Genomic DNA, 23,084 nt, shown 5'->3' with positions numbered 1-23,084 from the left:
ACACCCCGGAAAAATGTGCTTGTTAGTGAGGAGGCCAGCAGAAAAATGGAACATAGAAAGTGGCCTTACACTGACTCAGACCACTGGCCCTTCTAGCCTATACTAACGCTGCAGCTGTTTCAGACAGGGATCCCTCCCAATCCTACCTGCAGATGCCAAGGGTTGACCCCCGACCTTCAGCATGCAATGCTTTAGCTCTGAGCTGCGGACCTTTCCCATAAAAGCCTGTGCTGGCTCTTTTGGGGGATGGGACTGTGGAATTTGGCCAGATCTTTCTCTCTTGCTGGCTTTTTTCCCACTGAAGGTGGGAAGCAGTAAACATTTTGCTCAGGGTGCCCACAACCTTACGGGACGAGGCAGGTCATAAAGCTGTTAAGATTCAGGATGCTTAGTAGTTGTTTTTTTTAAAAAAATTGTTAGGGGAAATGCTCTGAAGTGTGCCACGATGTTAGAGAGCAGATCTCCCTGCTGACTTTTGTGCCTTACAACGAGCCAAGTGGTGAATGCAAAGATTCTAGAGATCCCCAGTCCTTGTTTAGGGCCTACTGTGGCCATAAATAGTTAATGCTTTCGTTCCCTATATTCTGCCCCCCCCCTGGCTTGCCACGTGTGGTATAATTCATAGGCATAGGCATTACACTTCTTGGCAGAGAGTTTAGCTTACTTCTGTCCTTCCCCTCCTCCCCAAATTCAGTTGCCTTGACCTGTCTTGTAAGGCCCGATTCCCACTTTCTCTTCCGACATGGCGAATTCCCTTCGTAACGTATCTCCGGGTCACGGCACCTGGTATTTTACCACCCAAGGGACACGTGGATGATCTGGATGACCGAGTAGGCTTCCTGACATGGTTGAAGGGCCACGTGTCTCTGCGCTCATTGCCTTGCGAAGTTGGTTTTACTGTGGCCACAGGGAGCACCAGAATCCGGCCTCTCTGGGGAGCAACACGGGGTGCCCCTTCTGACTCTTTGGACTACAACTCCCATCAGCCCCAGCCAGCCCAGCCGTGCTCCCTCCCATCAGCCCCAGAATCCGACGGCGCTGCTGGCTGAGTCTGACAGGAGTTGTAGTCCAAAGTATTTGGAGGGGCACCAGATCTTCCTCTGCCCCTGAGATCCCCATCTTGATGTTTCTCCCCTTTCTTCCCTTTTTCGAACAGCACGTCTGCCTGGACTGCAAAAAGACCTTCTGCTTGGCTTGTTCGTGCCAGCCAGAAAGCGGCCCCTGCCTTTGCCACCTCTGCGAGCGGTTCCGAGCCACGGCCTTCCAGCGGGAGGAGCTGATCAAAATGAAGGTGAAGGACTTGCGGGACTACCTGGAGCTCCGGGAGATCTCCACGGAGATGTGTCGCGAGAAGGACGAGCTGGTGTGTCTGATCATTGGCCAGCGGCCCGTGGGCCCCCAAGTGGACAGGCCCCCCTGGGTCCCTCCGCTGACGCTGGTCTCCCCTGTCCAGGAGGAAGATCCGCCTCCACCTGCCGCACCGGACTCCTCTCCTGAGTGTCCCTCAGCAGACCCGGGCTTGCAGACTGAGGAGCAGCTGCAGGTATTGCCCACCCCGGCGTCATTCTCCTGTCAAAATCCCGGGGTGGTCCTTTGCCCTCGTCATTGGGTGATTTGGCAAGGTTACCGTTTGCACTTAAGAGTGAACACGCCCCATCTCGTCTGATCTGGAAAGCTAAGCAGGGCCAGGCCTGGTCAGTACTTGGATGGGAGACCGCCTGGGAATACCGGGTGCCGTAGGCTTAGAGGAAGGCAGTGGGAAACCACCTCTGACCATGAAAATCCTATGAATATCAAAAGATTCATAGGGTCACCATAAGTCGTAATTGACTTGAACAACAATGCCCACTTCGTTTTTTTTTAAATCCCTGGCATTTATATATTGCCCAGTCTATTTGTTGTTGTTGTTGTTGATAATGATAAATAAAATTTATATCCTACCCTTTCTCCCAGTAGGAGCCCAGGGCGGCCTCTGGGCCGTTCACATATTTCACATATTTTTTACATTAAAAACAAATAAATACAAGCCCAATCGAAGCCAGAGAACAGTCAGTAACAAAATGTGTGTGTGCCATAAGGATGTACGAAGCTGCCTTCGACTGAGTCAGGCCTCTTGGCCCATCTAACTCGGTATTGTCTACACTGACTGGCAGCGGCTCTGCAGGGTTCCAGACAGCGAGTCTCTCCCAGCCCTCTCCGGAGATGCTGTTGGGGATTGAACCCCGGGTCCTTCTGAATGCAGGGCAGATGCTCTGCCACTGGGCTCCGGCCCTTCCAGCCCAACGGCTGATGTCAAACCAACATAAAAACATCAGGAGCTCGCTAAAAGCAATTTAAAAGCCAAGCAAAGGCCTGGAAGAACATAGAAAGTGGCCTAATACTGAGACAGGCCATTGGCCCATCTTGCTGAGTTTTGTTTACACTGGCTGGCAGCAGCTCTTCAGGGTTTCAGGCAGGACACCTCTTCCAGCCCTACCTGGAAATGCTAGGATTGAACCTGGGGCCTTCTCCATCCAAGGCAAGGACTCTGCCATTGTGCCACAGCCCTTCCTAACATATATGAATGAATGAATGAATTTATTTTGGTCACAGACCAGCCAAGCCTGACATATATGCCTTCAGTTGGTCAGCACGTATACACATGAGGGGGCAATCCTTTAGATATTCAGGCCCCAAGACCTTTGGGGTTTTGGAGGTGAATACCAGCCCTCTCAGTTGGGCCTGGAAACTGGCTGGAAGCTGTGTTGAAGATGGCGCGCTGACGTGATGCAATCCTGTCTGTTACCCTCCAGTAACAACCTCGCCCCTCCATTTTGGGGGTAGCCGAAGCTCCTGGATCATTTTCAGAGGCAGCCCCACGTATAACGCAGTCATCCAACTGGGAGGTTACTGGGGTATGAGTAACGCCTGTCTCTTGTCAAGAGAAGAGTTGTGGTTGGCTACGTCGTCATCAACCACACAAGAGTGGGTGGGGTGGGCTGGGGTTGCAAGCCCTTTGCCTGCAGACTGCGAGAAGCAGCAGTCTGAGTTTCTTAGCCCTTAAAGCAGGTTCTTGTGTAAGGGAGCTGGGGGAGACTGCCTGTGGCCCTGAAAGGCTTGTGCAGGGCCGCTTTGGATGCTCCTTCAGACTACTGAGCTTTGCTTAGAAAGCTCTTTAAAATAGGCACTGGGGGGGGGCTGCAGTGGCTGGGTTGCTGCGTAAAAACACCTGCTAGCCCAGCCCTTGCCTGTGGATGATGTTGTGGACTAAGAAGTCCTCAACATCACAGCAGCCACGCTGGCTGGGGCTGATGGGAGTTGTAGTCTAAAACTATCCGCGGGGCCCCAGGCTGGCGAAGGCTGTGCTAGCAGATTTTGTGGGGCTGATCAGTTGCTGAAGCTTTCTCCAGTTTCTTTCCTAAGGTTTATCATGTGGCGCCCTCCCCCACCAGTTGTCTTCCGTTTGGGTTTTTTCAGTTGACTCCTGTGGGTGCCACCCCCTCCGGTTACTGCTGTGCCCCTCTCCCCGCCCCCACTTGGGAGACAGAGAGGGGGCATTTGCACACACACTTTACGTTCTCAAGGGCTCCTGGCAAAAACTAGATCCGGCAGAAGTAACGAGCCTTGGAAAGAGCGCAGAGCTGAAAGAGGAAGTGGGGGAAACTGCTGTTCTTCCAACTTCCTCCTTCAGCTCTATGTACTTTTCGAGGGAGAAAATAAATAAATAAAGGTAACTGTACTCACCTCCTCATTGCCAAGGTGGTGATGGTTCATTGGCTGTGTGGGTGCCCGGGGCAGACCTCAGTGGTCCGCTGAACCCTCAGGCGCCATGTTGGTGACCGTTAAATCTATATCAGCCTGATTCAGCCTGTGGCAGCCAATCTGCTTGATGTGCCTGTTGGACTCTTAGCTGGACTCTTTTAGCCAACTGGAGAACCAGAGGGAGACTGAGGACCCCTTTGCCCCTCTTTGAGACTCTGGGATGGAAAGGGCCTCCCTCCAGAGGTCGGAGCGCTCTTGGCCCGGCAGCGGCTGTGTCACAAAAGAGCTAGGCTGCCTTGCATTCTCCGTGATGTCAGGGCTGCCTCACAATGCAGAACAGCAGGGCAGAGCCAGGCCTTCACAGCATGGTCCCCTGGTGGCCCTTTGCGGCTCAATCATGACTGACCCAGCTCTGCTTCCTTGGAGGCACCATCCTAGGGCTTTCCTTCTCGAGCCCAGGCAGTCCTAACGGGGCTTAGTCAACTATCAGGTAAAGGGCCCGGCTAACCATTTCAGGGTTCAGCTTGGGTATGGTGCCGACTTCCGGAGCTTCCTCTTAGGATTCCTTGTTGCCTCATTGAAGTCAAGAGGGACCAAGAAGCCAAGCGGACTCTTACCTATACATCTTCCCCCCCCCCGCCTCCTCCTCCCTTGAATGGTGGTTTTTATAGGGCAGAGGTTCACAAACGCTGGTTCATGGATCAGCAGTGGTCCGTGAGCTTCACTCAGGTAGTCCTTGGCACTGTCAGCCAGTGTGGTGTAGTGGTTAGAGTGTCCGACTGGGACCTGCGAGAGCAGGGTTGAAATCCCCACTCAGCCGTGAAGCTCACTCAGTGACCTGGGGCCAGTCAGACCCTCTCAGCCTAAGCTGCCTCGCCCCTTGTTGTGGGGATTAAATGAGGAGGGTGAGAACCATGAGTGCACCTTGAGCTCCTTGGAGAAAAAGCGAGATATAAATGTTGATAATATCAACAACTATTATTATTATTGATTTTAATTGCTTCTTTTATTACATTGTATTTTATTGTATTGCCATTTGAATTCTATGGAATTGTTGTTGTTGTTATGTGCCTTCAAGTCGATTTTGACTTATGGCGACCCTATGAATCAGCGACCTCCAATAGCGTCTGCCATGAACCACCCAGTTCAGATCTTGTAAGTTCAGGTCTGTGGCTTCCTTTATGGAATCAATCCATCTCTTGTTTGGCCTTCCTCTTTTTCTACTCCTTTCTGTTTTTGCCAGCATTATTGTCTTTTCTAGTGAATCCTGTCTTCTCATGATGTGTCCAAAGTACGATAACCTCAGTTTCATCATTTTGGCTTCTAGTGACAGTTCTGGTTTAATTTGTTCCGACACCCAATTGTTTGTCTTTTTCGCGGTCCATGGTATGCGCAAAGCTCTCCTCCAGCACCACATTTCAAATGAGTTGATTTTTCTCTTATCCGCCTTTTTCACTGTCCAACTCACATCCAAACATAGAGATCGGGAATACCATGGTCTGAATGATCCTGACTTTGGTGTTCAGTGATACAATCTTTGCATTTGAGGACCTTTTCTAGTCCTCTCGTAGCTGCCCTCCCCAGTCCTAGCCTTCTTCTGATTTCTTGACGATTGTCTCCCTTTTCGTCAGTGACTGTGCCAAGGTATTGATAATCCTTGACAAGAAACAAAACAAGCAATCAAAATATAATTAAAAATCGTACAGCACCTAGCACAGCGCTTTACAATTGCTTCAACGGGGCAGAGAGATAGTTAAGTGGTTTGCAAGACTCTCAGCAATGTTCAAGTGGTCCATGAGGAAAAAAAGTTTGGGAACTAACTACAGTTCTAGGGCCTCCAGGCTTTCAGCTGCCGCTTTTCCTTCTAGGCAATTGAGCATGTGTTACCGAGCCAAGACGACATGGCGGAAGTGGAGAATGCAGTAGAAGCGCTGATCGAGGAGGAGACGCAGGTAGGCGAAGGCACAGGATGGCGGGAACTGGGAAGGCTACTTACCTGGGCTGGCCAAGGCAGGGGTCACCGGTGTGCCCGAGTTGAAAGGGCAGGGGTTGCAATAAAAACGGAAAGTGGTCTGTAGGCTGAAAAGCGCTCTGAAAAAACCCTTCTGGGAATGTGGTCCTGTGGAAGCCTCAGTCGCTTGCTTCTGCAAAGCTGGAATGTCACAGTGGGGTGTTTCTCACTGGTTGACCAGCCTCCATTTCCCCAAATCCCCTGCTCCGGTCCTGCATGCTTGCTACTAACCATTTGCTGAACCTGTCCCATGCCGCTCTGATTTCAAAACGTGAACGCATCTATATATCATTTATGCTTTCCTTCTCAGGCAGTATTGACTCCAAAAGGGAGCTGCAGCCATTTGCAAGGGATCCTGTGTGTGTAACCACTAGGGATGGAGGAGGGTGTGGTCCGCTTTTTTAAAGAAACTGGCCCAATTTGCAACTCACAGACTAATACACCGATTGGAACATAATTATGCTTTGGATTTTGTGCTTCCCCAAACTTTGCGACTGTGATTCTCATCGTCCCTGCCCATTGGCCATGCTGGCTGGGGCTGATGGGGTGTAGCGTAAAACCTCTGGAGGGCACAGGTTGGGGGAGGATGCTATAGTCTGTTTGGCTTTGTACTTTCTGTGCATTTTTAATTAAAGCTAATTGCTGAGCCTCCAAAAAAAAAAAAAAGCACACACTCATTCCACAGTCTGCACCCTGATAACTGTAAAGAGTTGTGCCCTGATAAATATGCCCCCCAGTACTTGGGCCCACGCCAGAAAGGCATTGCAGGCACATAATCTGCTTCTCAAATAGGATGCTTGGATGTCCTTTGATCCTTATGTGCTTGATAAAAAAGTTTATGACTTCCACTTAAGTAGCAGTAGCCGCACCTGAAGACACTTCTACTAGAGTTGGTGCTTTCGCATCTAGACCTGGAGGGACAGTTGGTCTTACTGGACCTCCCCAAGCTCTGGGTAGCAGATTGTGAGGGGGTTCTTTTTCACTGCAATAAGACAGGCTGCAGCATCAGTTTCACCTCCCAACTACTTTGTATTTCAGTCCACTGACTCAGAGGATAACTTAGTTTCCGGACGGCGGGCCTCCCTCTCTGACCTAACAAGCATGAGAGACATAGATGCTCTCTCAGTGAGGCAGCTGAAGGAGATCCTCGCTCGCAACTTTGTTAACTACAAGGGCTGTTGTGAGAAATGGGAACTGATGGAGAGAGTGACCCGCCTTTACAAAGAGAAGGATCTTCAGCAGCTGGGTAAGTGGTGTTGTTTTAAAACAACTTTTCATCTTTGAATAAGGGTGGGAATAAGAAGGCTTCTTTGGTTGGCCTTGGAGATCACAACGGGTTCTGCAGGCCAAAACCTTGAATGGTCTGGAAGAGAGCTATTGATGAGGCAACTTGGAGCGTCTTCAGAGGGCTCCCTCACCAGGTCAGCTCTCCGGAAGCCAGGAAGGAAAGTAAAATGTATGAGTGTCTGGCCCAATATGACCTGTTAGTCTGTAAGATCTCTAGGCTGTCAATGTGCTGAACCGTTGCCTGGCCTCGATAATGGACTGGATGAGAGCTAACAAACTGAGGCTCAATCCAGAGATGCTGTTGGTACGCGATTTCTCTGATCAGACGGTGGATATATACCCTGTCCTGGACGGGGTTACACTCCCCCTAAAGGAGCGGGTTCGTAGTCTGGGAGTTCTTTTAGATCCTTCCCTGTCACTGGAGGCTCAAGTAGCCTCGGTGGCACGGAATGCGTTCTACCATCTTCGGTTGGTAGCCCAGCTACGTCCCTATCTGAGCAGAGAGGACCTAACATCAGTGGTACATGCTCTGGTAACCTCACAATTGGATTACTGCAATGCGCTCTATGTAGGGCTGCCTCTGAAGACAGTTCGGAAGCTACAGCTTGTGCAAAACGCGGCTGCCAGATTGATAACAAGGACCAAGCGGTCCGAACACATAACACCTCTTCTGGCCCGCTTGCACTGGCTTCCAATTTGCTTCCGAGCCAGATTCAAAGTGCTGGTTTTGACCTACAAAGCCTTATACGGCGCGGGACCACAATACCTGTTGGAACGCCTCTCCCAATATGAACCTGCCCGTACACTGCACTCGACATCGAAGGCCCTCCTCCGAGCTCCGACCCACAGAGAAGCTCGGAGGGTGGTAACAAGAACTAGGGCCTTCTCAGTGGTGGCCCCCGAACTGTGGAACAGTCTTCCCGATGAGGTGCGCTTGGCGCCGACGCTGCTGTCTTTTCGGCGCCAGGTTAAAACCTTCCTCTTTTCTAGGGCTTTTAATTTAACTTAATTCAGTTTTAAAGTGTGTTGTAATTGTTTTTAGATCTTTCATTCTCTGTACTTTTGCTGTATGATATTATTGGATTTTATTGTATATATTTGTATTGCTTGTTGTTCACCGCCCAGAGAGCTATGCTAGTGGGGCGGTATAAAAATTTAATAAAATAAATAAATAAATAAATAGGCTCCCTCCCTCCCCATTCCAAATGCGTCATCGTAAGCCTCGTTCCTCTTCTCCCAAGTAATTTTTCCAGCCCTCTGTCCCTACTTCCCAAAAGGCACTTGTAAGGGGATGGCAGATCTTGTTGCTCTATCTCTAGCCCTGTTGCAAAAGGGTTTTTAATCGAACGCCTTTTTTCTGTTGACAGTTTCTGATACAGATGATCAAGCTGGTAAGCAGTTTTTCCTTCTATCAACATGGTAGCTTAATCTGAGGGACTGGAGTTTATTTTGTGGGGAAAACTTTTATCTCATTTCTGGAAAGCGTGTGGTCATATATATGGATGACTTGATATTCTCTGTCATGCTAAAGAAATAGGCATAGGAGAGGTCTGAACTGCTGATCAAACTGCTGTACGCCTTCCGTCTCTGGCAACAACTTCTCTACCAGAGGAATGGCAGCAGTTGATGGAAACACCAGTCTTTTAAAATGGTTTCAGAGATTGTCTAACAAACAGACTTTGGCTTCATGGCCCTGCCAACCAGTCAGTCTTTAGTGAGGACAGAGATAAGCCTTGTATATTGGGCACAAGTAAGCGTGGGATTTGTTGAAGGAAATTATGTGTCTTGGATGTGGTGGAATTTCTTCAGGGTGCTGTTAAGCCTGGGGCTAAGGGTGGTGGCTGTGGTAACTAACAGAACTTGTTGGAACAACTTTTGGCAATGCTCTTTGCAAAGAAATGCACCAGTCAGGGTAGGTAGCCGGTGCCCCTCCAGAAGTTGTGAGACTCCACCTTCCACGGCCAGTGGCCAGGGATGATGGGAGTTGAAGTCCCGCAATTTCTGGAGGGACACAGGCCTGCTCGGCCTGCTATATAGGTCACCAACTGGGTAAAAGACAGTCAACGGCAGCAGGGCCTAAAATGGTGTGGTGTAGTGGTTAAGGTGTTGGACTGTGACCTGGGAGACCAGGGTTCGAATCCCCACACAGCCATGAAGCTCACTAGGTGACCTTGGGCCAGTCACTGCCTCTCGGCCACATGAAAACCCTGTTCGTAGGGTCGCCATAAGTCGGAATTGACTTGAAGGCAGTGCATTTACATTTATCACAAAGAAACACCCTGAAGAGAATAACAACTAGATCATCCAGATACTCCTCAGGATGTTCACATCCCTGCCCATTGGCCATGCTGGCTGGGCTGGATGGCACTGTAGGTCAAACATTGCTGTAAACCGCCCATAATTGCTGTAAACCGCCCAGAGAGCTTTGGCTATGGGGCAGTATATAAATGTAATAAATAAAAAAACATCCATCTGGAGGGCACCAGGTTGGGGAAGGATGCTGTAGAAGCATGTTTGGTTTTGTGCCTTCTGTGCATTTTTAATTAAAGCTAATTGCTGAGCCTCCAAAAATAAGGACACACCCACTCTACAGTCTGCATCCTGATAACTACCCCGGCCATAAGCAAGCATCCAGAGGATGCTCCTGTCCCGTTCATTGCGGTTCCTCTTTGCTTCCACATCCCTTTTTAGTTCCTCCAATCCTTTCCTAGGCCATTTGGGAAGTACGATGAGAATGCTAAAATGGCAACGCCTAAAGTTGATGCTGGGCAGTTATAGGCAGCTGCTCTTGCCTAGAGATGGACTCTTTCCCAGCAGCATCCCCTCAAAAAAATCTCCTTTTGTGGTTCCAGCTCCATCAGGTAACACCACGCTCCCCGGCTCAGAAGACAACCTCTGCAAGATCTGCATGGACTCCGTCATCGACTGTGTCCTCCTGGAATGTGGCCACATGGTCACTTGCACCAAGTGCGGGAAGCGCATGAACGAGTGCCCCATCTGCCGGCAGTACGTGATTAGAGCCGTCCACGTCTTCAGGTCTTAAGGGGCGTCCGAAGCAGGACAGACTGCTGTCTTACAAGATTCATCCACCGTGACGGAGAGCACACGGGTTCCAGCCGTCCAGCCGCCATTCCTAAGACGATAGGTGAGATGAGGGATGGAGGACTGCCGAAGGCTGGAGCTTTGATAGGCTGTGCGCCCCACACAATAACTGTACATTATACCGCAGTGCCTGGAGAGCTGGAAGTCCTCAATAGAGCTAGAAAGGAAAGTGCTGTGCCTCTCTGTCTCTCTCTGTCCGCTCGAGACAGGGCATAAAGAAACGCGTGACGACTGTCCTCCCAGACGTCAAGGCTCTTCCCCTCTGGGGCGAATAAACAAGGTGGTCTAAAGAGGAAGAGACATTTGCTGCTATCAATTCTCCTCCTCTTTTTCTTAAAGAAAAGGGGAAAAAAAGAGGCCTTTTACAGGGACTTCGCATTTTTATTTCTGGGACTTGTTCCTTTTTTTGGGGGGGGAAGGGTTTTAACTTTTAAACAAGCTCCTCTTGGGTTTATTAGCTAGCCTTGCAGGTCAGGCTAAAAAGCTGGCTCTTCTGTAACCTTGGATTTGTGTTCTGAGCAATTTGCAGTGTCGTAGTGGCCGTGGAGAAGTTTTTTTTAATCTGTGGTGGCCCCTCCTGATAGTGCAGGGTGGAGCCGGGAGTGGATTTGCAACTGTGAACGAGAAGTTTAGTTGGGTTTCTTGCACGCATGTGTCTCAAGGGCTACTTCCTTGTTTTTTTTCTTTCTTTCTTTCTCTCTGACTTTCCTCCTGTGAGGAAGTTCAGTGGTCTTTGTGGAGCTGCAGGAACTGTTTCAAGTCTGGTGTTCCGTGTAGAAGAGAAGCCATGCCATTTGGGTTGGGTCTTGGCTAACGGAATTTTGCATTGGGAACAGCAAAGCAAAGAACCTACTCTGACATAACTTTGACACTCCCAAAGGCCATTGTGTGAAGATAAAACATTACATTAGCATCAGTGTGCAACTTGAGCTGTTCTTTTTGTTTGATTTGGCGCATTGGCCTCTGGCGACTCTCTGCTACAATTTCTCATACTGGAACGAACAAATTTCCTGTCGTCTCCCTTCAGGAGGCCAAATACCGCTTACTAATCAATTTTGTTTTTATTTTTGAAATGCTTGCTTTTGCCTTAACATGCCAAGTTTTGCTGTCTCCGTTGCCTCTGTTGCGAAGGGGACCCTGTTAACTACCCTTTGGAGTGCTGGCTGAATTTGGATGTACCTGATCAGAGAGGGGACTTTGTCAATGGTAGAAGAGATTCCTAGAGGTGTAGAAGGGCTTCTGCCCTTTTCTTCACTGAGGTCAGCTAAAGTGGCGGCTACATAAATTTCCCAGCCAGCAGCCCTGCAGTTTGTTTATTTATTCCTCTGAACCTTGGACCGAATCTCACTTTTTACAACTGACAGCCTGGAGGAGACAAAATAATACCCCTGTCCTAACAACAAAAGCCTGTCTCCTTCCCGATAACAGCAGAGTTGCTCATCAGCAACTATTGGAGATGGTTTGGAAATATGCAGGGGAGTCGCCGAGTGGTTTACAAACATCATCTGCCTTTCCCTTGTGGCCTTTAACAACGTGGTACTTTTTCCAGTAGCTGCTTCCTTCATTGAACAGCGTCTTAATGCTTAACTGGACCCAGTGGCCTTCTGGATAAAACTCGTTATTTTCTAATTTATCAAAAGTGCCTCACACAGATTCAAGCGCCGGTCACTATTCATGAAAGGGCCTTCTCCGGCAGAGGAAACCCACATAACCCAGAGCGGCTACCAACCTCTATCAGCCCAGGTAGGAAGACTCTGTTGTTCAGCTGAATGTTCCCTCTCTTTTCCCTTTACGCATCTTCAGTTTCAGTTTTCCGGTCAAGTCCTAAGGCTGTATGTACTTGTGGAGTTAAACCTTAGAATGAACACAGAAACAGTAGGAAAAAAACTACAGCAAGGAACAAATGACGGAGAAGGAACAAAGATGTCTTCATGAGCTGGTGGGAAGTCTAAGCTGAAATTGAGGAGCATTAAAATGAACAATAGATTTCCTGCCTGGGCTGATAAAGGTTGATAACCCAGAGTGGCTGTGTGGGCAAGTCTGCTAGGAAAATGTGGGTGGATGGGTGGGCGAGTGAGTGCGTGGGGCTTAATAACTGCAACTTGCCTTAACCCCCTTAAGCCTTGTGTGGCTACAGTGAGGTGAATGTATTGAGGTGATAATGTGTATATGGAGTTGGTAGAGATTGTCTGGCTGCTGACTACATGCTTGCCTGTAGGTAGACGCATGCTAACTGTGAGCAGGCTGGCTGCATCCTCCTTATGGTAGTAAGGCCTCCCCCCCCCAAAAAAGAGAGAGAACGCTTTGATGCTCATAGAAGCATGAACTTCTGAAGCATCTGAAGGAAAGTCTCTTTCCAGAAAAACGTGTGCATACACAATGTACTCTATGCACTCTCATACACGGCTATTTCCAAAGATCCGAATTGCACTGTGAGCCTGGCCTACGGGCCTACAATGTGATGGAGCCACTCCTTTGCTCTTTCTTTCTGGGCAGCCTTCTGTTCTGCAGCTGTACTGTCTATGCATGAATCTATAACCTTTGCAACCAGCTTAGCCTTTATGGACAGTGGAAAAGAGTGTTTCTCTTGAGAGCGATTCTAAACCAAAGACATCCTTCATTGGCCTCTGCCTGTATTGCTCAAGTACTGGAAATTTTTATAACCCACACCTGTGCCTCTAGGGAGAAGAGAGCAGCAAATCTCCTTTGTTTACTTGTCTCAGCAATGGACTGCTTACCAAAACCACACACCAACCGACAGCGGATGCAGAGGAAATCTTTACATTCCAATATTTCTACTTTTTAGCTAGAGGTGTGACCCACTGTCCCCTTTGATCTTCAGGATTCTCTCCTTTTGTAGGAATAGATTTTGCAACATTCTACCATCTTCACGCTCCTGCTGCTGGGTGGGCTGACTGCATATAGGGGTGAATTTATGTGGGGTTAACATTGCGGGAAAGTCGCTATCCCGTGACATTTCCGTCTGTCCCACTCCCGCCAGACTCTGGTGAAGTTCTTACTTGGTTGCAGATGGAACTACAATGAACAAGAACGTTTGATCAAGGGAATAAAGTTTGATCACGAAAAAGTGAAAGTTATCAGCAAGAAATAAACTGGGAATGTTTTTTTTTTAGTTAACTCTGGAAAGCAGACTCTGGAGACCAAACTAAAAGTGTGTGTGTGTTTGGGGGGGGGATAGGGAATTTCTCAATAACAAATCCACAAGCTGTTGACATCAACTGTCAACATTTATAATTGATGCTTCCTCCTTTTATTGCAAAGTTGAGTATTCTTTCTGGGCTGTGAACTGATCATTTAGTAAAATGATGCTGGTTTGTGACTTGACAGGGAGCTGCTGCACTAAACTGTGGAAGATAAAATTCTTCCCAATTTTTTTTTCTAATATAGCAAATGTTTGCTTTGTTTGACCAGTGTGAAAGTAAATGTACTATTGAGGCTTGTTGACCCACACACAGTTTCTTACAGATGGTAGAACCAAATCCTGCCTTATAATTTTGTAATAAAATGAAAATGTCTTATAAAAAGCAGCTTGTCTTTGTTTCAAGTGAGAACACGTTCCTTTGCCTCAACCCTCCCAGTAAATTTTTGGTACAAGATGTTTGACAATCTGAGTTACATGCACTGCCCATATTGTTTCTGGCTGGTATTCGATGGACAGAAATCCCTCCTGTTGCATTAATAAGGTCCAGCACCTCCTTTGGCTACCTGGTGTCTTTCAACTGGTTTGGACTACAACTCCCATCAGCCTCAGCTAGGTTGAGTAACACCTTGGGGGAGTTCAGTCTGTGCCCAGGGCAGACACACACACAAGTTTACTCTATGCCAACTGTCGGTAACATCTTTAGAGTTCAAGTGTGTAATCGCTGTATTTGGCTCAGGAGAGAGTTTTAGACTCAATACTGGGATGCTTTTTTTGCAGAAGGGGCATTATTTCCATTTATTCATAAAAATATGACCATGAGATTAGCTCTATGAGGTGCTGTTTAAATTGATTTCCGTGATGTCAGTTTTTCAGAGCTACTAATTTCATTCTCAAACATTTTTTAAAAACATAGTTAAGTCCTCAGAAGCCACTGCAAGCTAGAACAGACAAGAAGTCCTTGTTTCCAATGTCTGTTCTCTGCCTCGGCACCAGGTTGAACACCATCTAGCAAGGGGCCACGAGCCTCCTTTTCCGAATGCATTCCCAGATCCAGTCCGGGGAGACCTGCTTGGCAGCCAGATTCTCCTCCATGGTTCCCATCACGTGCGTCGCCGAGGTGGTGTCAAACTCTTGGACTAGGTCTCCGTCGTAGGCTACGAAATACCGCCTGATTTTGCTGAAGCCTTCCACGGACGAAGGCAGGTACAGCTTCACCCCAGTGAATATATCCAGCAGCATCTGCTGATGTAGAAATGGGGAAAACATGCAACAGGCTGGTAAACGGGAGTTCGGCTTGCTTGAGAGCCACCAGGCCATTTCAGCTAAGCCATACCTACCTGCCTCACACATGACATCAGGCGAGGGCAGGTTAGGGGTTTTGCAAGCCCATCAGTTGCACGTGCCCAACAATCACTGGCAGGCACTTTGGGAACAGCCACACAAGGGGCTTTGCCAGCTTCTTTTGGAAAGGAAAAAAAATGCTCTGTTTGTAAAAGCAGGTTCTCTTTCCAAAGGAAGCAGTTTATCTTCAAAGCACTTCCCCCCAGGGCTTTGTGTGCAAGCTGCTTTCTCTGCACGAGAGAAAACGTTCCACTTTGAGGAGTGTTCCGCCATCTGCAGAGACTTCAAAGGGGCTCCCTCTAACAGACAATCAGCCTTGACAGATGTCAATCACGTGACATCAATATGATGCCAGCTGATTGAGAGGTGCATGGGCCTGCCCACCTATTAAAGTTGGCCTGCAGGAGGCTAGGTTGCTAAGGATCTGGTCGCCAGATCCAGTCTCCCACCCACCCCCAAGACGCCCTTCACAGGAGGAAATCAGGGCTGTATACAGCCCTGCTCCAAAAAAGCTGTGAACTCCCATAGGCTCATCTTCATAGGGATTGTGAAACTGTTCCTCCAAAGACTGTTGGCCCTCAACCTGCCTCATCCCAGACCCACTTCTCCTGCTGAGAGTTGGAAGCCAACACCATCTGAAAGGCCACAGGTTCCCTTAAAAGGGAAGCAGCCACCATAGTACTTGCAGACTGAGAAAATCTGTGCCCAGTGGAGAGGCGCAAGAATGTAAAAAGAACCCTAGTCCAACTGACTTTCTTCTGTCTGTCCTGCATCTTCCAATGTTCATTGGATGACCCTGTGTTCTACTTGATGAGAGAAAAACATCTCCTTATCCACACTGTGCATAATGTACACCTCTATCGCATCCGCCCCTTCCTTGCCATTTTTACAGAACTAAAAAGCCCCCAATGCTGCAACAACCTTTCCTCATAGGGGAGTCGCTCCATCCCCTTGATCATTCTGGTTGCCCGTTTCTGAACCTTTTCCAGCTCTACAATATCCTTTTTGAGGTGAGGCGACTGGAACTGTACACAGTATTCCAAATGCGGCCGCACCATAGCTTTGTATAACGACACGATACTGGCAGTTTTGTTTTCAATCCCTTCCCTAATGATCCCTGGCATGCCATTTGCCTTTCTCGCAGCTGCCGCATGCTGAGCTGACATCTCCAAGGGTCTCGTTCCTGGTTGGTCACCTCCCCTTCAGACCCCATGAGCCTCTGTGTACAGTAGGGCCCCGCTTTACAGCGATTCACTTTACAGCGATTCGCTAATACAGCGGTCGCAATTAGATGCAATTAGACTAAAACCCCACTCATACGGCGCTTGTTCCGCTTTTACAGCGGTTTTCGGGCATAGTGTACCATTCTATTCAATGGGTTCCGCTTTACAGCGGGGGTCCAGAATGTAACCCGCCATATGAGTGGGGCCCTACTGTATATCACTTTGCACTTGAACTGCACCTGCCATTTTACTGCCCCGTCGCCTAGTTTGGAGAGAGAAAGGAGATCTTTTTGGAGCTCCCCATGCGCTTTTAACCCTGAACAAGCTGGTGTCGTTAGGAAACATGGCTACCTCCCTGCTCTGCCTGAACTCCGGATAATTTATGAACCAAGTTAAAAAGCATAGTGTGTGTCTATGTGTGTGTGTGTGAGAGAGAGAACACAAAAAGGCAGTGAAATTGTTAAAAGGAGGGAAGAGAAGAAAAATATTTTTGGAGAACCTGACTCGGGTGGCGATGACGCCAAACAGCATGTATCAGGATCTGACATCATTCCCCAATCATGTAATCACAGTTGGCCAGCAAGGGGAAAGGTGACAGCTCTTAAGGTCAGGTGGAAAATCTGTACTTTTCACCCAGTGCATATTTGGGAAGCTTCTGAAAATGGACCCCCAAATGCAGATCTCAGATGATCTCCATGGTAAACAGACCATGAGAACCCCTGTTCGAAACCAAGCTGTGGACTATAGGCCACCGGGGGTCTGCGACCAGCATTCAAGTGGTCTGTGGCACATCAGTGGATTTGTGGTTGAACATGGAGACGGCACATCTGTTCACATTTAATTATATTGAATTTTAATTGTGTTTTAATTGCTTCTCTTACTTCTTTTATTTTATTGTATTGCATTCTATGGAATACAATAATAATGCTTGTTTAAAAATCACACAGCATCTAGCATTAGAATTGCTACGACAGGCAGGAAAAGCTGTTAAGTGGTCCACTGAGACCCTCTGCAATTTTCAAGTGGCCCCTGGGAGAAAATGTATGGTGGCCCCTGGTTTAGAAGAATCTTTCCCTGAGACATCGTCCCTCTATCTCTCCGCCCTCCGCCACAGACCAAGTAGAGGGTGGGGAAGATGATGACAGATTCCTGGTTAAATATCAAACGAGTTTTTTGCACACCGTGTTAAGCGGGCTGGGCCATCTGCCTTTTTCAGTCTATGGGTACGAAAGACAAGGACAATCGAGTTTGCTCCAGTGTTTTAATGGCTTCTGACTGTCCTGGCATCTATGTTGCTAGTCCTCATGCTGGTCTTAGTGCCTTCCTGCGCATGAGTAAGTTAACTTGCGTACCAGCTCTCCAGTTCTCCTCCTCTGCAAGAAAACGGTAGCTGTGTTGTGGAACTGTCCAAGCCCAGTTTTACCCACTTGGTTCTTCCCAACCAGGCTGATACATAAGAAGAGCGCTGCTGGATCAGGCCAGTGGCCCATCCAGTCCGGCATCCTGTTCTCAAAGTGGCCAACCAGATGCCTCTGACGGGAAGCCCACAAGCAGGCCCTGAGCGCAAGAGTACTCTCCCAACTTACGATTCCCAGCAACTGGCATTCAAAGGCAATACAGTGGGGGGCACAGCATAGCCATTGTGGCTAGCCATTGATGGCCTTATCCTCCATGAATTTGCCCAATCCTCTTTAAAGCCATCCAAGCTGGTGGCCATCGCTGCCTCTCGTTATGGGAACACACAGTTAAGGGTACAAGACACGTCTGCTGCGTCAGACCAAAAGGCCCACCGCGACCAGCGTTGTCTCCAACGGCAGCCAGTGCCTGGTAAACCGGAGCCAGGCTGCCTTTTAACAGTGGCTGCTCAACAGACCTCCCCAAAAGACATCGGGCCCTTTTTTCTATTTGTAAGCACTGCCTGTTATCTCTTATGCATATTTTCATCAGTTATCTGGGAAGACCTGGTCTCGAAGCCAGGAATACTGCTCCAGGTTTCTGCAGAGCAAATATGCACAGAATCTCCCTGACGCTGAAAACGCGTTGCTGAGATCCTAGCCCTCATGGCTACATGAAGGTACATACGCATTTCTGCTTATAAACTAGGGAGGCGATGGGAAGGAAGAGCAACAGGGAACATGCCCTTGCCCCAGTCATCTACATCTCTATATATTAAAAATGCAGAATTTAGTTTCCAGCTTTGGCAAAAGCTATGCAAGATACATTGCAAAGCTGTGTGATACTCAACAGCAAGTTCTGCTCTGATCTGGAGTTATCCTGCCAACAGGAGTGAGCGAGGCTGTTGGGAGTAAAGCACCAAGGCTTGTAACAAGAAACCTGAACCAGTGAGGGGGTGATAGACAGTAGGAACTACTGGCTGATAGGAAGATTGCTTTTCTCAGGCTTTCCTTCCTTCTCCTTAAGAGTCAGTTTTAACCTCCTGACTTCATACTAGCCACATACATGTCTGTACTCAGACTGGCTTTATTTCCCAGGAGTAATAAACATTGTTGTGTTTCTTTATTCTTCCAACCACCTATCTTACCAGGTTACTTATTTCTGCCCCCAGTTGTTATATATGCCAAACTCCAACAGAGGTCACATCCTCTTACCTTTCCCTTCTCTCCCTCCAGCTCAGACGCTTTCCTTTTCTCGCCTCGCTTCTCCTTGGCTTTCTTCAGCGGGGACCTTTCGACGGGTTTGCTGGCTAAAAAAAATAAAATAAAATGTTTTACATCGGTGAGTTTGGGTGTCTTGCAAGGAGGAAAGAAACGGCAGAGGAAAAGGATCGGGGAGGGCAACTGATGCTTGGCAATAAGTCATCCCCATTTCAAAACATTTGTTGTCTACCAGTTTATTTATTTAATTTATATCCCACCCTTCCTCCCAAGAGAAACCCAGAGTGGCAAACAGTGAAAGCGCATTAGAACACCTTAAAAACAACAGGCTTTAAAACATTTTAATAACATTTTTTTAAAAAAACTTGTTAAAACATCTTAACAATTCTAACACAGACGCAGACTTTTTGTCTCAAAGCGACTGAACGGTTTTCTAAAAAAGCAGCCAATACCAAATTTAAAATACATCAAAAGATAAAAAGAAACACTATTAACTCAAAGCGCTCACCCTGCAACAAGAAAGAGGACACATCCAGCCAAGGGAGTGATCCGGGGGGATGTTTTGCAAGGGGCTTTCCTACAGAAAAGCACTTTGCAAACCGGCATCGTGCAGGAGCGCTCCCTCGGCTCAGCAGTCAATGAGCGGAAGGCAGAGATCCGACGCAGAAGCGACCCCGCCACGCCGCCTCCCGCTCTACCTGCCATGCGCTTAATTAGGCCCTCCCACAGCTTCTATGCTTCTTGCCCTGTGTCGTTGGGCCTGATCTGAGGAATGCACCTGTTGCGTGTGGGTGATGCCCCAGGGTAACTTTCAACAGCCCTCCCTCACGGCTACGAGGCTGTTCCCACCCACACCCACCACCCCGGCCCCTCACCTTCAGGCTTCTTCAGTTTCGCTGGGGACTTGCCGGAGGGCTGCTTCGCGGCCTTGTGAGGGGTGGAAGACCTCGACTGGCCTTCGGGCTCTCCGCTGCTGCCGGCCGTGGAGTTCTCCTCCTCTGTGGCGACCACAGTGAACTCGGACTTCTCTTTGGACAACTGGTACAGCTCCTGTCCCCAAAAGACCAGGCGTTCTCCATTAGAAAGGAAGAGACGGCCTCGCAGCACGCCAAGGCGGGCAGCCCCGAGGAGAAGAGGAAGCTGCCTTGCGCCCAGTCAGGCGCTTGGTCCATCTCGCTCAGCGCCACCTACTCTGACTGGCAGCAGCCCTCTGGGGTTTTGGGCAGGAGAAACCCAAGCCAAACGAGACGCCACTGGGGATGGAACCGGGGACCTTCTGTGTGCAAAACAGGTGCTCAATTTAAGATTATATCGAGGTGCTATTGGCAGGGCAGGGAGGGAAACGAGGGCCGAGAAGGGGAATGGGGAGGGTCTAGGGCCAGATGTTGTCGGAGTCCAGCTCCCATCAGCCCCAGCCAGAGAGCACGGCCAATGGTCAGGATGCCAAGAGATGCAGGCAAGGGGCAGGAATCAGGGAACCCGGAGAAGAAGCGGACAGGGCAACTTTGGAGCTTGAGAAACAGGGGAAACGAAGGCACACATCTCGGGGACGGCTGCAGGTGCGGAGGAAGGAGGCAAAACAACTGGTGAGGGGAGGCCTCCGTGGAGCCTGGGGCAGGCTGCATGCTGAGGACAGGAGGCAGCAGAACAGAAGCAGGGAGATTGGGACCAAAGGGTGGAGCAGAGGTGTGGGGTGGGGAGCAGAGAGTGAGCACGCGTGTGCCACAAGCCGAAAGACGCGTCCCGAGCTGCAGGAGCGGCTCCAGAGGAGCTGGTGACTCACCCGGAGTTGCGGGAGGGTGGTGGCCGACGCCCAGTCCTTGTCGTCACGGATCCGAGTGCAGCGTGGGAAGCGGATGGAGATCCCGTCGGCGGTGTGGGCCTCTGCTTTGGAGAACTCGGCCCCTGTGACCTCCCAGACGGGTGCCTCCTGAGGCAGGAGGCAACAATCACCGAGTGAGCCGCCACCGCCACCTTCTTGTCCAGCCCTGTACCCCCTGCCTGGTGCTTCTGCGTTTATTCCCATTAAATTATTGCAAAGCTTGTGGGGGAGACATCTAGTGGCCAACAGCCAGAGTTCTGTGTGTGTTCTGCACAAGCCTGGAAGAGAACTCAGCATCCAAAGAATTCCCAGTTTTTAATTTTATTTTTTTAAAGCAAGCTACTAGTCCTCATGGCTGTAGAGATACTCTCCGGAGCATTGGGAGCAGAATTGTGGTGATTTCAGCACACCCAGCCAGGATTACACACACTCTCCCTTGTTTTCAGCAAGTTTAAGAACTCAGTTCCCAATATTCAAAGCGGGAATTTTTCTTTCAACACGGGCAGGAGATTGCAGGCGATTGTGGCAATATGGTGCACTCCACACTCGTATGAAAACCCACTCTGGGTCTTTAATTATACGTACATAATTATACAGTTTTAAAAAATATATACACACAAGCTCTTGGTTTCCCATCTAAGGAACTGACTGGGTTCATATCTGCCTGGCTTCAGCTATCCAATGGCATGAGCTGATTCTAGGACATTTACTGAGCTTCCCAAACCCATAAAAAGTCCACGTTGAAAATCAGAGTCCATTCCGATGGCACAGGGAAAATTCCATTCCAATCCCACACCCCACTCCTGCCCCCACCCTCTCAGGCAGTTTACCTTTGGATCGGGAACGATGAAGTCTGGGTAATAATTCTTATTTATCTTTAGCCAACTTGGAATTTTACTGGGATCCTAGGAAAGGGAGGAGAAAGCCTTCATCAAACTAATTCCATTGCTGTAGCCTGCTAACACCACGACCCCAAAATCTTTGAAGATTAAGACGACACAAACGTAAGAACAGCCCTGAAGCTGGATCAGGCCAGTGGCCCATCTACTCCAGCATCCTGGTCTCACAGTGGCTGGCCAGATGCCAACGGGGAGCCCACAAGCAGGGCCCTCCTCACTTGTGATTCCCAGCAACTGGGATTCAGAGGCATGCTGCCTCCGACAGTGTAATTCAGGATCATAGAACTGTAGAGTTGGAAGGGGCCCATAAGGCCATCTAGTCCAACCCCCTGCTCAATGCAGGGATCCAAATCAAAGCATTCCCAACAGATGGCTGTCCAGCTGCCTCTTGAAGGCCTCCAGTGTCGGAGAGCCCACCACCTCTCTAGGTCATTGGTTCCATTGTCGTACAGCTCTAACAGGAAGTTTTTTCCTGACGTCCAGTCGAAATCTGGCTTCCTGCAACTTGAGCCCATTATTCCACGTCCTGCACTCTGGGACGAGGCAGCGCACAGCCACTGATAACCTTTTAATCCTCCACGAATTAATCTGTCTAACCCCCTTTTAAAGCCATCCAAGTTGGTGGCCGTCACTACCGCTCGTAAGAGCCAATTCCACATTTAATAGGAGGATGCTTAACCACCATGGAAGCAAATCAGGGTGAATGCTTGTTGCTGTGTAATAAGCTCCCTGCAAACAAAGGACAAATGCTCAATGAAGACCGGATAAAGCGTCACCTGATGGCTCAGATACGCTATTCCTGGCAACCTGCAAAATACTAGCTGTGAGGGCATGTGCTCCTTTGGGCGGAAGGGTGGGACAGAAATTTAACAACCACCGCCATGTAAACTTTGCCCAAGCAAATCGGGATGAACGCTCGACGAACAGATTGCCTGGAAGCGTCCAACGGCTCAATTCAGGTGCAACAGGAAAAAGGATTAAGTAGCCTCAGCCAGCCTCGGCCTAGGTTGCTCACTCCTCCTTTCACACACGAGGGGAACATCGGAAGCTTCTCTTTCTAGGTTGCCGTCAAACCAACAACCAGCCGTGGTTTGCACAGAAACACAGTCTGCTGCGTTTGGACAAAACGGCAAACGATGGTTTGCCGCAGATGTGAAAGGGGAGAGCTTCTCCCCTTGCGCGCGCAGGGAGGAGAGGAAGGAGGGCACAAGTCTGAGGCTCACTGTGGCTGGTTCGCAACTCAAGCATTTTAAGTAGATCTTTTCCAGTCTTCCAAGACTTACACACACAAAAACAACCCTGGTTTTGAGGACTGTCTGAATGCAGCCAATGCGCGTGATATACATTAGCGCACAGGTTTCAGTTCGGCTTCCCTGTTGAACTGAGAGTGTATCTGCAACCCTAAGAAGAGCCTGGCTGCAGCTGGATCTGACCAAAGGGGGTCCATGCAAGTAGTCCTGCATCTTGTTCTCACTGTGGCCAAGCAGACCCCTCTTCTAGGAAAGCCCACAACGGACGCTCGAGACCTTCAACTTCTCTGCTATGCAAACCTTGCTGATCTTCACCATGTCCAGCTCCTTCTGCAGCCGGGCAAGGGTGGCATCGTCGTGCCCGCCGGCGCATTTGGTCACCGTGCACCACTTCTGGCTGTCAGGGTCATAGCAGCCCATGAGGAAGATGGACATCATGCCACCTGCGGCAAAGAGAGGGAGAAGGTTCCTCCTCCCCCAGAAAACCCCCGTCACTGATTGATTAGTACTACATTTTTGTCCCACGTGCTTCCAACAGGAAGGTCAGGGCAGCTCACATTCCCTTCCCCCTTGATCTTCACAACAATCCTGTGAGGTGAGGCTGAGAGAGAGAGCGCAAGTGACCCAAAG

The 23,084-nt window shown here is 49.2% G+C and overlaps 2 protein-coding genes across 13 annotated transcripts in view; one reads left to right on the top strand and one right to left on the bottom strand.

Moving 5' to 3' along the window:
- The window catches only part of RFFL (ring finger and FYVE like domain containing E3 ubiquitin protein ligase), a 34,510-nt gene extending 20,837 nt beyond the window's left edge, over positions 1-13,673 (top strand). For all 6 annotated transcript variants that reach the window (XM_061605370.1, XM_061605376.1, XM_061605372.1 and 3 more), the window contains 5 exons: positions 1,157-1,543; positions 5,610-5,693; positions 6,791-6,998; positions 8,407-8,430; positions 9,892-13,673. In XM_061605370.1, the coding sequence (XP_061461354.1) occupies positions 1,157-1,543; positions 5,610-5,693; positions 6,791-6,998; positions 8,407-8,430; positions 9,892-10,082 (894 nt within the window). In that variant the 3' untranslated portion in view covers positions 10,083-13,673. The remainder of the gene's footprint in view (positions 1-1,156; positions 1,544-5,609; positions 5,694-6,790; positions 6,999-8,406; positions 8,431-9,891) is intronic.
- Positions 13,411-23,084, bottom strand: part of LIG3 (DNA ligase 3) — a 26,632-nt gene continuing 16,958 nt past the window's right edge. For 4 of the 7 annotated variants that reach the window (XM_061605364.1, XM_061605363.1, XM_061605368.1 and 1 more), the window contains 6 exons: positions 22,755-22,897; positions 21,136-21,210; positions 20,267-20,413; positions 19,359-19,533; positions 18,478-18,572; positions 13,412-14,546 (listed from right to left, as the gene is read on the bottom strand). In XM_061605364.1, coding sequence (XP_061461348.1) covers positions 14,310-14,546; positions 18,478-18,572; positions 19,359-19,533; positions 20,267-20,413; positions 21,136-21,210; positions 22,755-22,897 — 872 coding nt within the window. In that variant the 3' untranslated portion in view covers positions 13,412-14,309. Of the gene's footprint in view, positions 14,547-17,006; positions 17,242-18,477; positions 18,573-19,358; positions 19,534-20,266; positions 20,414-21,135; positions 21,211-22,754; positions 22,898-23,084 lie in introns of those variants that run through there. The other 3 variants (XM_061605369.1, XM_061605366.1, XM_061605367.1) reach the window with 3 other exon arrangements.

Source organism: Rhineura floridana, chromosome 21 (assembly GCF_030035675.1).
Source record: "Rhineura floridana isolate rRhiFlo1 chromosome 21, rRhiFlo1.hap2, whole genome shotgun sequence".
Lineage (NCBI taxonomy): Eukaryota > Metazoa > Chordata > Lepidosauria > Squamata > Rhineuridae > Rhineura > Rhineura floridana.
Note: the sequence above shows the minus strand (reverse complement) of the source record. Positions and strands in the feature narration are given on the sequence as shown.